Here is a 17,047-nt window from a genome sequence, read left to right on the forward strand (position 1 = left end):
TAAATCCGGCCTGCTTCCAGCTGTTGGCCCAAACAGACGCCTCAAAGGGCAAAGCTATCATCATGCCACATCGCTAATGCTGGAACCTGTTCAGCCAGCCTGAAGGAATAGTTCATTTAAATGACAGACACAAGTTAACGCTAGGAAGATTTGCGCTCCCTGAGTGGATATAAAATTCAGAGCATGACGCTTAGCTTTTAGTCTGATTATTCAAGTGCCTTTGAGCTCATTCTTCAAAGAACTCATTTTTTGGTTAACTTGGCTCCACAAATGTAAAAATTCTAAACTTGCGAAATTGGCTGGAAAATAGATGACTAAAGTTACTGGCTGTAAAGACATTAAGACGGTATGGAGACCTCAATGATTTTAACCGTTTTCCTGACATGCTCTCAGCACGGCCTTGAACCAAATCATAAAAATTCCACACTCAAAAAAAAAAAAAAAAACTTTAAAAGGAACAATGGCTGGGGTTGTAGCCTTGACTTTTTTTCTTTTTAAATAGCTACAGTAGGAAACATACCTGCAACCTTTTGGCTCATGGAGCATGGAGAGAGTATACGGTTACCTTGAATCATTTTTTTTTTTTCAAGAAGGTCAACTTTGGTCTGTTTTCAAATCTTACATTTTGGTTGCCAATTAGGTACATTTTTCAGATGGAGTTTAACTTTAGACTTTCAGTAAAGCTAGAAGCTTCCAAATGAAGTGTATTTGAGATAAACTTCAATTTTCCAAGTTAAAATGCTTTCTAAGTAATAATGCTTATGGTGGAAAACACAGACAAGGCTGAAAATTCAGTTTCTGCTCTTGCACCCCTCTTTAAAATAAACTGCTGTATTTTAAGCCAAAAGAACAGTTGTGTTTGATAGAACACTCTGTCTAGATGCTACCAATCAGATTCATGGCGCATTAAGCCCCCGAACTATTTTTAATTTGTCCGTTTTACTCTGGAAAACCCCGTTTACAGACGTCGCGCAACCACTTTTGTTTCAACCCAGCCATAAAAAGAAGCTCAGTAATTATATTTATTATTCAAAATGTCTTAGAATCATTAATTGATGTCTAATGTTTAGTTAAAAAAATTATTAAATTATAAAAATTATTCACTTGCATATTTTAAACTTTTAAACAAATTACGTCACAATGAAAAAAATGGTGTCTGTAAAAAGGATATCTACCTCATAACTATTGCTTAATTGTATTTTTTTGTTACCGTCGCATTGTCCCCAATATTTTAGATGATAAATAATCGATCCAAACAAAGAAAAATTGAAAGAAAAAAAAAACGTTTAAAAGGGTAAATACATGAATAAGAAAATCTCTCCTCAATGTCTGCGATTTCTGCATCGCGACCCTTGTTATATGACCATGTTTCGCCCATAAAATCCCCCCAAAATCCGGCTGCGGCCATTCACAGCTGTGTCTTCACACTCAATGATACATGCTCCATGAAGTTTTTGGAACGAAAAGAGGTAAGTGTGCGATAATATCTCGTGAAAATTGTGGCGTCTTTAATTATGCCCGCTTATGCTCTCACTTAATGTTAGGGTTTTGCTGTTTAATTTTTTTTATTAAAAAAAAAAAAAAAAATGCCCTCCTTTTCAAAATGTTTCTTCCCCCAGAAAATTGAGATTTTAAGCTTTCCAATGATGTATCACACATGCATATAGGACTATTTTGAGTTTGGCCAAATTGGGGGTCTCAGACGAAACTTCAAGTCACCTGAGTGTTTTTTGCCTTATAATAATTCCAAGTGGTATTTCCTAGTTTGTTTCATTGCATTGACATATAAAAACACTTGTTTCCCAAAACGTGAGGCTTTGCGGTCACGACTTTGGAATTCTATTTTCCACTTTTCTTTACTATTGTACATTCTAATGCTTAGGCCTGCACAATATATCGTTTGAACATCGGCATCCTAATGCGCAATAGTCACATCACAGGACGTGCAATTGTATGTTTGTTTTTTTTAAACATGTAAACTTTTGTTTTACTTCATCCAAAGCAGCAAGTTTGCAGATTCTGGATCCTTCTATATACAGCAAGCCTGGATTAAACAGCATTATATAAATTAGGGATGTCCCCGATCCGATCACGTGATCGGAAATCGGGCCGATCGCGCCATTTTTCAGAGGATTGGAATTTTAATCTAAAAAATATGTTCATGTTTTTCTGCTTCATAATCGTACAGCCACTCACCCTCCCTCCTGCTTGGCAGTGCGGCCAAACAGTTTTTTTTTTTTTTTTACTTTACGTTAACGATGATTGACAGGTATGTAGCTTAGATCTGGCCTCCTTTCTCCGGGTTCCTAACACATAAAAAAAAAAAAAAAAGTGCATGGTATGCTTATTGAACATTCCAAATTGTCCGTATGTATGAGTATGTGCGTGAATGGCTGTGTGTCTAAATGTGTCTTGCGACTGGCTGGCAACCTGTTCAGGGTGTACCCCGCCTTCTGCCTGGAGTTAGCTGTGATAAGCTCCAGCACTCACGCGACACTCGTGAGGCTAATCGGTTCAGAAGATGAATGAATGAAAGAATTACATAAATGTTATGGAGAGTGATTAACAGTATCGCGTTAAAGGTGATGCAATGAAAAATGTGGGTGAGCCTATATTTAGTGCTGGTGCACCTTTACAAAAAAGCTACAACCAAAAAGTAAGTGTGGAGCCTTGACAATATATATCGTATGTTTTTTTTTATTCAAGTTATCTGGTGAAAATTCTTTTAGTTTTAATATTGCAATATAATATCGCAATATATCTCAAACCCACCAACAATCGCAATTATAGTTTTTTCCAATATCATTCAGGCCTACCGGTAATTATAGACTTAGTTAGACCTGAAACACGAAGAAATTACATTTAACGAATATTTTCTGCATAATGTAAAATCGAAAATTTTCAACCTAACCCTAATTTTAGCAAAAATAAACTTTTACCTTTTTAGTGGCACTTTTTCATTTAGTTTGGACCCAAGCAACACAAATAAAATGATTACAATCCAGGAACAAAATATTATTATTTTTTCTTTGTAACATGGTGTAACAAACGTACTGTAATATTAGTTTGTGTTAAGGGATCCAAGAGATTAAAACACTGTAAATTCCTCTCCTTGACCAAATCTTCAACATTTTTTTAATGCGCTTATTTTCTTCCTCTTATCTAACAAGCCTTTATATCTAGGGGTTTCTCTGTTGCCTCCCTGCTGTCTACAAGAAAGAATTTGCTCATGACATAATGTTATTGCATTCATTTGCACAAATTACCACATACGCACTCTTGCCACATTAATAGCTGAATGGTGTTGTCATTATTTAGCGCTCGTGTTAACATCTGATAATTTACCAAGACAACAATTTATTAGTTGACGAGACACTCCCACATAGCAATACAGTTGGGTTTACTGTAGTGTTCTATAGTTTCGAATGCTAAACGTTGATTTCGGTTGTCTTTTTCTGCCAAGTGGTGTTTAGGTGTGATGTTAATTGCTTGGTGTGTAGTGGGATATTATAGCAGCATGCCACAGTGTAAACTGCCGACGCATTCAGTGCACACAACATTCAAAAGTGCTTGAGTAGTTAAATGAATTCAAGTCTGTTAATAGTGCTGTTATTATCCATTTCTTTGATATATTTTGTATTCAATACAAATTAGTAAAGGTGTAACGGTACATGTATTTGTATTGAACCGTTTCGGTACGTGGTGCTCAGTTCGGAACGGTGGCGTACCGAACTAGTTTCTGACGTAATGTAACCCTTACTTTTCGAGGCTGTGAGTCGACCGGGTTACAGTTTCTTTGTGTAGATTATATTTACTCCGTCTTCTCTACTATAATGAGGACCAACACGGTAGGACAGTATAACCTAGAAACGTCAACGGTGCGACAACGTGGCCGCCGCGAGAATGCGGTGAAACGCGGGCGTTAAAGTCAGTCAGCCAATGCACACCAGTCGCAGCGCGGCCGCGTGTTAGACGCGTCCCAGAAGCGGCTCAACACGACGCGCGCAAAAAAACGGCAGAGTTTATTATTTGACGCAAGACGCGACCCTCCTGCGTCACTACTACTACCGGTAGCTGGGATCGGGCAGACCGGAAGTCACTCGTGTAAAAATACGGTGGATCCGGTCGATTTTCAAACTAATATGCAATCGGAACCCACTTTTTGAGTCCATCATATCTCTTGAGTGGTAGATCGGGGCACAGTTGACTTGTCTTTGTTGATTTACTGCTGTCTTCGCTGTCTGCTATAATAATAAGCAACACGGCCCTGTGTTCAATACAAAACCCTCCTACGACAACAAAACTGGTAGGAACTAATATTCCCATCGGAACTAAAGTTATACAACATAAAATATACAATATAAATGAATACTACATCACATTTGGAAAATATAAACACATAATAAAATAAATAATAGCCCATTTAAATAAAATAAATTGAAATGAGTTAAAACACTTGTAATTAAATAATAAGAATAATATACAGATCCTGCTGACACAATTAAATTTATTAATTTCTGTGTGGCGCTTTAACTTGAGAAAATCCACCAATAAAGCTTTTGAAAACAGTTCATTAGAAAAAAAAAAGATTCATGGAGGCATTTCATTTGTAAAATACATGTTAAAATCTTTGTCATTGGGATTGCTTTTCTCTTTAGCACAGGACTTCTTTTTTCTTCTTTCTTTCAGAAATAAAGCTGACCAATACGCGGGGTCTGAAAGGCTAATTGTTGTTGGATTATCTTTAAATACCCGCTACTTTTTGAGCCGAATTCTAGCTTTGTATAGGCTAATGTTCCTATTGTTGAAAGCACAAACGTGTGTAATAAACAACTAGCACATTTATATTTTGCATTTTCTGTTCTTACTGTACCGAAAATGAACCGAACCGTGACCTCAAAACCGAGGTACGTACCGAACTGAGATTTTTGTGTACCGTTACACCCCTACAAATTAGGGATTCAGATCTGAAACAAATCTGACCTATATCAATGAATTGTCTTGTAATCCTTTTACTGATGTCTTTGGTCTAATCTCCTTAGCGTGTGTATGTTTAATTTCCTGTTCCTGTCTGCCTTCTGTCCAGAGGCAAGGCCTAGTTTCAGCCCTATCAACTCAGTCAAGTGCCAGTTGGCCGCACGAATATGCGATGCAACTAGAAAAAAATAGATGAGTTGCATCTTGTTGATTTGTTATTTAGTTTTGTGTCAACAAGTTTTGCGTACTGCACAACTGAAATTCGGAAAACAGCAGTAAAACTATATTTTTCATGCACGGTTCAACTTTTTAGTTAAGAAACTTTGTCCTGAATCGAAATCAAACTGCACTGCTGGATAGTAGAGCGTATGTCATCATTATTTAAATGGCTTGTCTTCATACAGAAGTGGCCATCTGAAGTCTTAGATACCTCAGAGATATGTCAAGAAATTCATAAAAAGATATAATGAAAGAAGAAAAATGGAAAGAATAAAAAAATTCAAGAGGTTAAGGTGAAAGAGGAAGAGAAACAAGAAAGCTATTTCAAGGGAAGGGAGTATGTTTGAACAGCAAACTAAACGGAGTTGGAGACAATTTGGGGAATTCCAGACAGAGAGAGTCCATGGCATTTCGCATATGCGCAAGCACACACACGATTGCTTGCGCGTAGCCGCCCAGTGTTAAGGTCAGTGCTACACTCAGTCTCCCCAGGTCATTATCATGGGCCCTAAAATAGACAGCCAATTGTGTCACGGTGTGCGAAGTGAGCATGACATTGAATAAACAGCCTTCGACCCTGAGCCCCTCGCTCCTGTCAGACCAGAACACACACAAGAAAAACAAACGGAGAAGCTGACACTCACAATCTGCACGACTGGACGCAAATGCCCACACATAAATGTTATTGCATCCCTTTAGCTCTCAGCGCTACTAACCAGCCGTGGCACATATGGCCCGGAACGGTGAAGCGAGAGGAACCGGAACTCACGGCTACAACGAAACACCCCTCTACACACACACACAAAACAATCTCACCGTAGTTTCCTCCTCCACTGTCTGTAATGTTGTTCCATTCATTTGACTTCACTTTATTCTGTTAATGAGAGATAGGGTATAGCGGATTTGGCACTTGATTGAGGGCGAGGACGGCTAATCACTGGAACAGCTAATCACTGCTTGTCGTAAATATCGATTAGTGCTGTGCGTTATGGACCTGCTCATTAACCAGTGTGTGATCTTCTCTTCCCATTTTCCCCTCTTCTTTACCCCCGTTCCCAAACCTTTACCTGTTCTTGCCCCCTCCCCCTCCTTTTCCTCATCTCGTTTTCCCCATCAGCAACTTCCAACGGCACAGTGGAGGGCCTGGAAAACCGTGAGGGAGGCGTGTGCAAGAGCCGAGCCATGAAAGTCATCATGAAAGTCGGACAAGGTAAATGTGTGTTCACCTCCAATGTAGAACACAATGCCGCGTTGATGCCTTACAGTCATGTTTCACTTTGCTGTGACATTTTCATTTATCGCCGTGTGTGTGGAGCATGACTCCGCCTGCCGCCGGCCTCCGACAAGACCTCTCCTATTTTATGATTTTTATTTATATGTCAGTGTGCACTTGTCCTGTTGTGACATACATTCAATAGTTGATCTATCGGGCACAACCAGGTAAAACGAATAAAATGTTATACAGCAGCCGTGCAATAAATCCAGTCTGCCATATATAAATACACATACCTTCAACAGTATATGTGTAAATATACATATTGATACTTGTATATTTACACAGTTCTTAGAAACTATGTACCTAATTATGTAATACAAATGACCTAAGCCAATACAAGTGGGAAAACTTTCATTTAATATTTGTTCTAGTCGGTGTAACCTGTTCCCATTTTAATGCAAGTATACATTATCTCTTTTAACTTAAAAACTGTTTTTGTGAGTATACTTGTAAAGATCATGACTTTATTATCATTATGTTCTTCAATCTCATTAGTTATGGGTGTAACTAGATCAGAAAAAAGCTAATTACAGTATTAGCAGCTTTATAAATAATTGTTATAGGTTAATCACATTGTATTTGTGTAACAATTTTAGTTCCAAAAAGCTACATTTTTGAATGTGAAAGGATTTTCATGGATGACTGAAGTGTAATTACATTTCAATGCAAAACTATAGAAAACCAATATCCCGGGAAAAAATAGAACAGACCTGAAGTCAAAATGCTATATTAGGAAAATTTATTTAGAACAGCACAGCCTTTAAATGGACTTAAAACCAGAAGAGAACCAGAAATATAAATGGTCTAAAACTCACATACATTCAGCTAAAAACATGTTTGTACATTAGGCGAGTGGTCCTCAACATTTTTGCATCACGGACCGCTTTGAGGTGAAGACATGACGTACCTTTTCAACATTTCATCTCGTGTTTCATAGCATAGTGTCTTGAAAGTCACAACATTATAATCAGGTTAAAAAAAATCTCTCATTGTTCCATTTGACATGTGTTATGGTATTTGAAAATATGATATGCATAATTAGCAAGTGACTGTGCACTCTCTTTTGGTTAAATATTTCCACACACTTGGACAAGTGTCATACTGTAAAATCATGTACTGACAAAGGTTTCATGTTGTTTAACATTTCCGTGTTGTCAAGAACACCGGTCACCAACCTTTTTTGCACCACTGACCGATGTGGTGTTTTCACGGAACAATACTGTGTGGCAGAAAATTAGAGTAAATATAAAATAACACAACGTGGCTAAAAACGAACATTTAGTGCAGGAAAAATGTAACTCACCATCAATAAACCTTTTTTAACAGCGGCCTTTCCTAAAACTTGACTGCAAATATCCTTGGTTGCAGGCGTATTGAATTCTTCTCCAGTCGTGCTAGGATTCTTGGCTTTAGCAATCCAGTTTGCCACGAGGTGTGATGCTCTCATTATTTGCCTGGTTTGCTAGCTTTTAGCCTCATATTATGCAGAATGGACTTGATTGTAGGTTCTTCTTCTGGCTCAGTAGGTGCCCTTACCCCCATAAAAATGCCGCTTGCAGCACACAGCCAACAGCAGCTAATGTTACAGTTTACACTGACTGACTCTGGGCTGCTATAGATGCGCAAACACCCCAGTAATGGCGGCCGAATTGCCTGGCACCGCCAGACTATTCTCCCTGTATTTTTCAAACACTGTGGGAAATAGTCTGGGACCCAGCCCATTAAGGGCCTCTTGAACAAGTACAAAATCAACCGTCATATCAGATTCGTTTATTTGCGTGACGTGTTCTTAACGAGTAACGTCACTCTTGCGCGCCAAAAGTCATCTCTACAACAACACAGAAGGCGAACGGGAGAGCCGAGATTATGTTCCAATCCGCGGTAAAACCAGTTTTAAATTACATAAAACACATCGACACAAGTCATTGACAACAGTCAACATGACTCGCGCTAGCCATGTTGAATAAACGTCTCCATTCTCCGCTTAAGCGAATTACTTGTCGCTTTAACAACGTCACGTCTGCCCGTCGCTGATTGGTCCACTCCGCTGTCTGTTTGCTGTGGCTTGCTCCGCCCTCGGAATTTGATCCGCCGGACGGTCGCCAGACTCAATCGCTGGAACAGCGGTGAGTCTGGTATACCAGGCAAGCGGCCGAACACTTGTGGGTGACGTACATAAATCTAGGGCTGCAGCTATCGATTATTTTAAGTCGATTAATCGATGAACTACTTAGTTCGAATAATCGATTAATCGGATACGGAACATAAAAAATTAAAATACCTGAGCTGAGCCTCAAACGGTATAAAAAAATAAATACAGTAAATGAGGATCTAAGTACAACAAAAGAACAATTGGCTAATTTACATAGCAAAAGTCCGCTGGCTCAAATGCTATAAAATGCTAACGTTTTTTTTTTTTTTTTTTACAATGCTCTTTACAAATGGTTCAAACACATATTCCCACAAAAATATGGCTAAGTATACTGTACCTATAAACTAAATTACAAATGCATTAGCAAAACACTAGCTCAAACCAAAACTTAGCTTATGTTGGTCTTAACAGGAAGCAGCTGGATTCAGCCATGTGAAATTAATGTCATATTCACTGCTGCCACTAGCGGTGCAACGGTTTGCGGTTCAAAGCCGAACCGTTCGGTTCGCCCTGCACGGTTCAATACGCCTTTATGAACCGCGCCTTTTCGGTTTTGCAATTAATGTATTCCGAACGCTTATGGAATGAATTGATCGAGCTCTGTGTGCCTGTGTGTGACGTGAAGCACCGCTGTGGAGAAATTCCCGCCCCGTAAGTAAATGTCGGATCGCTGTCAAGCACCTGTGTAATAGAAGCCGAGTAACGCCCTCTCTCGCTTGCGAGCGAAGTGAAAGTGAAACAAGAAAGAAAACAAATAGCTATGGCGAGCGGAGTTGGAGACCGAATTTTGAGGAAGCACCGGCTTCTTTCAAATCTGCGGTGTGGCAACATGTTGGTTTCCCCGTGGATTACAATGTGGGAGGGAGAGAAAATATTGAAGAAAAAAAAATTGCAAGCATTGCTCAGCGCTTGTTCCCCATGCTAATGGCAACACTTTTATAACATGACTCCGGCACCTCAGCCAGCATCACCCACACATATCACTTTCTCAGGGTAGGACAACCCCAAAAATGACACCAGTGAAAACCCACGGCGGGCTTCGTTAATTTATTTGCAACGCTTGACCCGCGTTACATTGTTCCCTTGCGGACATATTTCTCCAACAACGTAATCCCCGACATTTATGAAATGGCACGCAAAGCCTTCGAAGATGATTTCGCTAAAGCACATAGTTTCGCCCTGACCACTGATAGTTGGAAGTTGGACGTTCCAAGCTACAGAGTGCTACTACCTAACTGTGACGGTCCACTGTAATTCATACCTGTTAAATTGTACGGTCTCGTCGTAATTTGTACAAGTGAGCACTCATTTTTGAATGTGTACGCCGTACATTACGTTCAAAATCTGCACGTTTTTCGTGCATTACGTTTTTTTTAACCATTCGGATTTGGTCACCGTTTCTGCAACGAGACAATGCGTTGCTTGAATGACGCGAGAAAAGTCAGAGACTCGGAGAGGGAAGAGTGTTTGTTGAGACGCTGTAGCAATTTAGCAAATGCGATGCTAGGCTAGGTGGCTCCAATATTACCTGACTAGCCAACAACATACAATCTACGCCTAGATATCTCATGTATATAGAACTACATGTGAAATGACAGACTCGGAAGCGTTAGTTAACAGCCGCCATTTTAGAGCAGTAAACTTGTCAGAAAGGCTCTGTTGTAGTAAACCTTACGCGCGAACCTAAGCAACTTTTTATCTAAAACACTCCTAAATCGTCCATCTTTAAAGGATGAAACAGTTTTAAAATTTTCACATGTCGAAAGTAGACAGAAGGAAACTAATGCAAAAACGGGAGCAATTTTATCAACTTTAATGGTTGATTCACAACATTAAATGACCTCCAAACATAGCAAAGGTTACTTTTTTTTTTTTTTTTTTTTTAATGGAAAAAAAAAAAAACATGAAAGGTACCAGCAGTTACTTTGCCAAGTAACTTTTTTACTACTGTGTGTGTATTTCAGTAGTCAGTCACTACACTAGCCAAAGAGCTAAGAGGCATTTTAACAGTCGAAAATGTTTACATTTTAAATGTTTATTTCATTTTTTAAAAGCAAAATAAAGGCAGTTTAAAAAAAAAAAAAAAAAAAGAAGCAAACTGAAACCGAACCGAGGTTCAAACCGAACCGGGGGCTAACTGAACCGTTGCACCCCTAGTTGCCACTAGAGGGAAGTGTATCCACCCAAATCAGTAAAACTAAATGCAAACACTTTCAAAACAAACCATTACAACGCCACTTTAACGAAGCAGAAAATTTTAATTAGATTCTTTTTTCTAATCAAATAACTCGAGTTAATCGATTCATCGTTGCAGCACTACACAAATCTGTACTTGGATTAGTCATGAGGCACAGGCCGGATTGCGGTCGTTAACAAATTATTTATTATTTCTCTGCGGCCCGGTTGCAAATGCGCCATGGAACGGTACCGGTCCCCGGCCCGGTGATTGGGGATAACTGGTCTAAAACATGAGTTGTGATTAAAATGTGTTAAGTTTTAGAAAATCAGAATGAATTTATAATGAATAATGTGCTAAATGCCAACCCCTAATCATTATATGCCTGTTATGATATATCACATACAAGAGCTCGCTAATAAAATTATTCACTTTGATATGTATAATTTCAACTAAGTTTATTATTTTATTGTAAATATACAGGAAATGAAGCATGCCGTAACATGATGTATAATAGTTTCCTAATGATATGTATAAGTCTACATTCTGTTCTGTTCAGGCTGTGGAAAATGTTTTGCAAAGTAGATCACCACAAGCATCAAGTTGTAAATGAAACATCAGAAACCTGTTTGTCAGTCACTAATAACTCACAGTACTAACGTTGTTGCCAGAGAACATTCATTTTCTGTTACAAACTAAGATGTATGATGACATGCAAGTCACTAAAAATAACAGTGATTTCTAACATGTACAGTTTATAATGTCACCAGCGTGCCTGTAGAGACGAATCAAGGTGTGTCGCAGAATTTCTTCTGGGAACATTTTTGCCAAAAACACACTAACATAACGACATGGAACTACTGTGTGATAACAACACTGTTTGGAGCACAGCCATTAAAGTTTAGTTCTATGTGGGGATTTTGCAAAACCACAACAACAGTTACTTGCCAAGCGCTTCACTCTGGCATCCAAATGTTAAGAAGGTGAAAAAAAGAAGCACGCTAACCTTGGTATTGGTAACAAGTTGAAACTTATGAAGAATTTGGAGTTGGCGTGTCCTTGGCCTACTTTCTCTACAGCTCCACTAATTCATCACGCAATCTTTATTACAGTAATAAACCATCACAGCAATATTTAATGATAAGGTAAAACATTAGAAACATTTCCAAGCCGCTTTACATTCATTTGCAATGTACTTTATTTGGTGTTTTTTGGCCATCAAATATTTGACCCGTGTCCCCACTATTACATCAAAATCGAGGATACTGAATGTCCTTGGGGGGCAATTTTTTAATTGTTCAGAAACCAAGAACAAACGTTATAAATTAATGTAATAATAGAAAAATGGAGAACAACAGGCTGAATAGGCATATGTTAATGTAACATATTAACATTTTTTTCAGATAACTATAAAAAAAAAAAACATAACAAACTGTTGGGGGTCAGAGTGAAAAAAAACAAACAAACACGTATAGGTTACACTTATAGTCCGGAAATTACGGTAAACAATTTTGAATTCAATGAATGAATTACTTGAAGGATCCATTTTCAGATGAATAAAAAAGAATTAAAAAGAAAACATAAACAACAAAAAAAGCAATGAGTAATATAAATATAAATAAAATAAAATACATTTGAAAAAAAAAACATATATATATATATATATATATATATATTTCAAGAAATTGTAATCAATTAATTTAAAAAATTCAAATATGTGTGCCCCGTTTATATTTCACTCTGTGTATTTTTATAGACTTCACTATCGGTTTACGGGAAACGGGGCGCGGGGCCGCTCCGTAGGGGGCCTATTTTCAAAAACTTAAAATTCAAAATATTTTCAAAACCAAAGCCGCTGGAGACCTAAAACCAAAACATGCAATTTGACGCTCTGCCTGACTCGGCCCCCTACGGGAAGCCGTGGCGCAATGTCTGTATGAGCTGTGTCATGGCGTACCGCATGCAGGCTATTTTTAGACCGTGACGTCGCATCGCAAAGCGGAAGTAAAGCCGAAGTGGGACATTATAGACCTGCCCTCGCATAGACACAACGCAATTTGTGCTACTTTTCGCCGGTAATCTTTCAATAACGAACATGCCGATCACGCATTACTTTTTTGGAACTTGTAGAAATGACTAGACCTTACGACACATGAAGGATGTTTTCTTCATACGTTTCCGGAAACCAAAAACTCGGGAGCAAAAAATGTGAAGACCGAATCAACTTGCGCGGACTTTAACACCAGCTCAGTCAATCCATTCACATTTCATATGCAGTAAACATTATGTTGGGCTGGCATGGTCTTTCAGAGGACAAAGAGGTGAGCCATTTTTATATTTTGAACTTATTTTTTTAGCGTAACGTTGTGCCATACTGCTTCTGTCTGACAATGAATGACCTGAAAAGAATTACAATGGTATCTGACTGCCACTGTTACCGTTTCTGTTGTATATATATATATATATATATATATATATATATATTAAAAACAACTTTAGTGAGGGGGAAGTGTAAATAAATTATAGGATTAAGATGTGTTATAAATGAAAAAATTAAAAGTGTTCGTTGGCTGTCACTGAGTAGCATTTGCGATCGCTACACAAAGCTAACTAAATTGCCCCCAAGAACGGTAAGAGACGTAGGACAACCAGATGATATATAAGAAAGACAGGGCTGATGGTAAAGGATAGCTTATTGAAACAGGAGAATGTCATTGTCAGTCGTGTCGATAAAAAAGCTAAAGCTATTCTTAGGTCGGCTCGTTTTTTTCATCTTTTTCAGCCTTCGACACTAAAGCCATCTCTTTAACTGAACATTTTTATGTTCTTCCACATCTTTGCCAGTCAATTTGGCACCTTTTCGGCACATCATTTTCGGAGGGAATTGGTAGGTTTAGCTCTGTAAACATCTCCTTCATACACGATTTCCATTCATTTCCTATTAGGGACAAACGGTGGCTTGTCCCTACTTAGCAACAGTAGCTAATGTCATGAATATTAATGAGCGGAAGTGACGTGTTGCTTGCGGTACGCCATTGATTGTTAAGTCTCTGCTATATCCTAAATAACATAACAGATTGTTGGGGGTCAGAGTGAAAAAAAAACACGTATAGGGCACACTTATAGTCTGGAAAATATGGCAAATAATTTTAAATACAATGAATAAATAGTAACAAGTTAAAAAAAAAAAAGAATGAAAAAAAACCATAAATTACAAAAAATGTCATGAGTAAAATAAATAATTCTAAAAAAAAAATTCTTCAAAAAATGAATTACAACAAATTGTAATAAATTGGGGGGAAAAAATCAAATACATATGTGTGCATTTATATATCACTCGGTGTATTTTATTTATTTAGTTTTATAAATCTCTTGTGACTTGATATAGCTTTGCCTGCCATTGAAGGCAATAGACGTCCAATACATTTCAACTGGGACGAGCTTGCAGTTTATTATCAATTTCCCTGCTGACAGTGAATGAGTTAAGCTAATGATCTTGAATGAACTTTTAAAAAGATGTCCACTGTAGTGACCACTGTCCCTGAAAGGGTGAATAAACAACGTGAAGATGCCTCTTGACTTGATTTTGATCTCAAAGCTGTGTTCGTCTGTAAGTGTCCAGCGGAAGTTAAGTTAAAAACATTGGACAAAATGTAAATACCGGTAATTGAGTTTTGTTTGGCTTTGTTTGGGCATATTTGCATTGCGCCATATTTTAGTTACGGGGCAGATTCACATATCCTGGAAATGAAAGCACAGTTGCCGAGCCACACATACTGCATACACACAGCGCACCAGCGTGCGCATATAAAAGTGTAAGATTTATGATTTGCTTTAAAAAAGTGGACTTGCAAGTAAAAACAACCTGATGGTGGAAGTTTCTGTGCATTAGTGTGTCTTTGTAAATTGATATTTAAACTTTGGAGTATGAGAACAGCAGTCGATAGGAAAATAGAATCTAATGAGCTGCTGATGTTAGCAGGGTTGGACTTGGAGCAAATTCAGCCGATACAGTGAAAAAAATGCCCACAATCATTTGACAAACAAGCATGCGCTGCATTATTCTTCGATGTAGGTCACTTCAAGCATCCTGCAGGCTGCGATCCCAACACCAAAAGACAACACAGCTGCATAAGTGCAGGCAAGCATCGTCTTTAAGGCTCCAGCAAGGGGAAAACAAATTTGGGAACTTAATGGAAGTCGAAAGCAAACATCTGACTCGACCAAAGTCTTAGGAAACTTCTTCTCCTTTCCAATGTGTTCATCTTACTCCCGGCTGTTCATCTTCTTCGTTCGCTAGAGTACATGCACTTATTTCGCAAAATTGTCAGAAGCGATCTGTCACTCACAACCACGGTGCCCTGAAAACCTGGTTTAAAAGATGCAGTCGGACTGACTTTTTGTTAATGCAGTAGATCACGGGCCTATCCAGCCGAGAAACAATTTGACAATGGCCTGTGAGTAATTTAGCCCTTTGACTTGGTTTTGTGTAACTTAACGTAAAAGTAAAAGTAAAACTTAAGCAGAAAATACCATACCATGTCTCATTTGCCCTCTGTTTATAAAATTGTAAATGGCCCAAGATGGTAATAAATAATAAAAAAAAAAATACTGTACTACAAAAAAATTAAAATACAAATTATATGACTAGTGACTATTCATTACTTTAAAATGCCTATGACAGCAAAAAGCATGTTTATATTTCACGCGGTATTTTATGCTTCTGAATGAAATGGACTGCTTCGATTTATGTAGAAGTGATTGATATATTTATTCAATTTTTTGAATCCCGCGCCTTGAAAATGACTGTGACTTCCTGGATTGACGAAGAATGCGAATGTGACGTCAGCGAGCTAATCATCTTCAGTATACAGCCAATACTACAGTATGCAGAACGACTGCGGATTCAGCTGATTTTTTCCTATTCGCGTTCCCGTTGAGAATGCGCTTTCCTCAGCTTGGCCACGAGCAGCCCCCCGCTCCGACGTTGGACGGTTTGGCCCCCAAAAATGGGCTATTTTCGGCGTTCATTCCCGTCGACGAGCACTGCCAGCCTGCCGTGGCCACAGCAGAACGACGAGCGGTAACTTGCTGTCTACTGGGGGCTGGCCGATCGGTGAAGACAATTAACCCCGCCGCCGTGTGTGACATGAGTCGGGGTAGTTTTGTGTGATTTTTTTCGTTTTCAAAAGGCGATAATAAGACTTGGAAAAGCTACTTGGTTCGGGTTAGCATGTAGGCTAGCTGTCACTCTCCAGTTTTGCTTACGCTTTCCTCCGTCTCCAAAGCTGGGGCAGGGAAATGACAAAACCCGGACTAACTCCGGTGGCATAAAATACCTTTCGGAAGAGGAAGAAGTCGGCAGTTTTGACCATTATGCAGTAATTATACTCTGTCATACTGAATAAATGCATTTTTAATATTTCATATTCCATATGAAATGGTATTTGTCATGACCATACAATCTATTTTGCAATTGGGGAAAAATACTTTGATAGATAGATAGATAAATAATATCCTGTAAAAATATTGGAGTAGAGAGATCGAAACAATCATGACATTTTGCTGCTTTTTGTCGTATTTTCATCGTTCTGAATCTTCCCCCTCAATGGGCTGAAATCTTAATCAGATAAAATCGTGAACCTGCCCATGTCGATAATGACAGGTGGGTCTAAACGGCAGATTAAAAGACTAATTTCTCATCATCTGCGCTTTGTCAAATTGTTGTGTATAGTCAAATCGTCTCAAAATATGGTTCTAATTCACATATTAATGCTATTTAAGATTTTTTTTTATGCTGTCACAGGCACTTTAAATTCATTAGGCTCAAGACAGAACAAAAGTGCCTGAACTTTTACACAGAAATGTGTTGCTGAGCTGGACATGACTTTCTAAAAAAGAAAAAAAAAACAATAACAGTTGAATGGTTTTGTTAGTTACATAATTTTTTAAATTGTCAAATAAAGAAGGCGCGTCAGGCTGGCAGCTCCTCCTCGTTGCTTCAATAAACTTGGTTGCCCCGCAGCCAATTCCCACTGTGTGGTCTGACGTGCTCATTAAACACTGAGATAATGTAGTTTCAGTCTGGGTCGTCTTCATCGGAGATGTCAGACTGTAAAGTCTAACCCACTTCCTCAGCCATGCATCTTGATGTCGTGACATTGAACATTCATAACTGGAGATGGCTATGAACATAAAAGTGATTGCACAATTTGGAAAATGTCCTTAATCATTAAGTACATTTTTT

At 38.4% G+C, this 17,047-nt stretch overlaps 1 protein-coding gene across 1 annotated transcript in view; it reads left to right on the forward strand.

The window, feature by feature from the left end:
* efnb1 (ephrin-B1) overlaps window positions 1-17,047 on the forward strand; it is a 129,388-nt gene that overhangs the window by 82,429 nt on the left and 29,912 nt on the right. The window contains exon 3 of the mRNA XM_057849744.1: window positions 6,314-6,406. Coding sequence (XP_057705727.1) covers window positions 6,314-6,406 — 93 coding nt within the window. The remainder of the gene's footprint in view (window positions 1-6,313; window positions 6,407-17,047) is intronic.

The sequence above is a fragment of the Corythoichthys intestinalis genome, chromosome 11 (genome assembly GCF_030265065.1).
Source record: "Corythoichthys intestinalis isolate RoL2023-P3 chromosome 11, ASM3026506v1, whole genome shotgun sequence".
Classification (NCBI taxonomy): Eukaryota; Metazoa; Chordata; class Actinopteri; order Syngnathiformes; family Syngnathidae; genus Corythoichthys; species Corythoichthys intestinalis.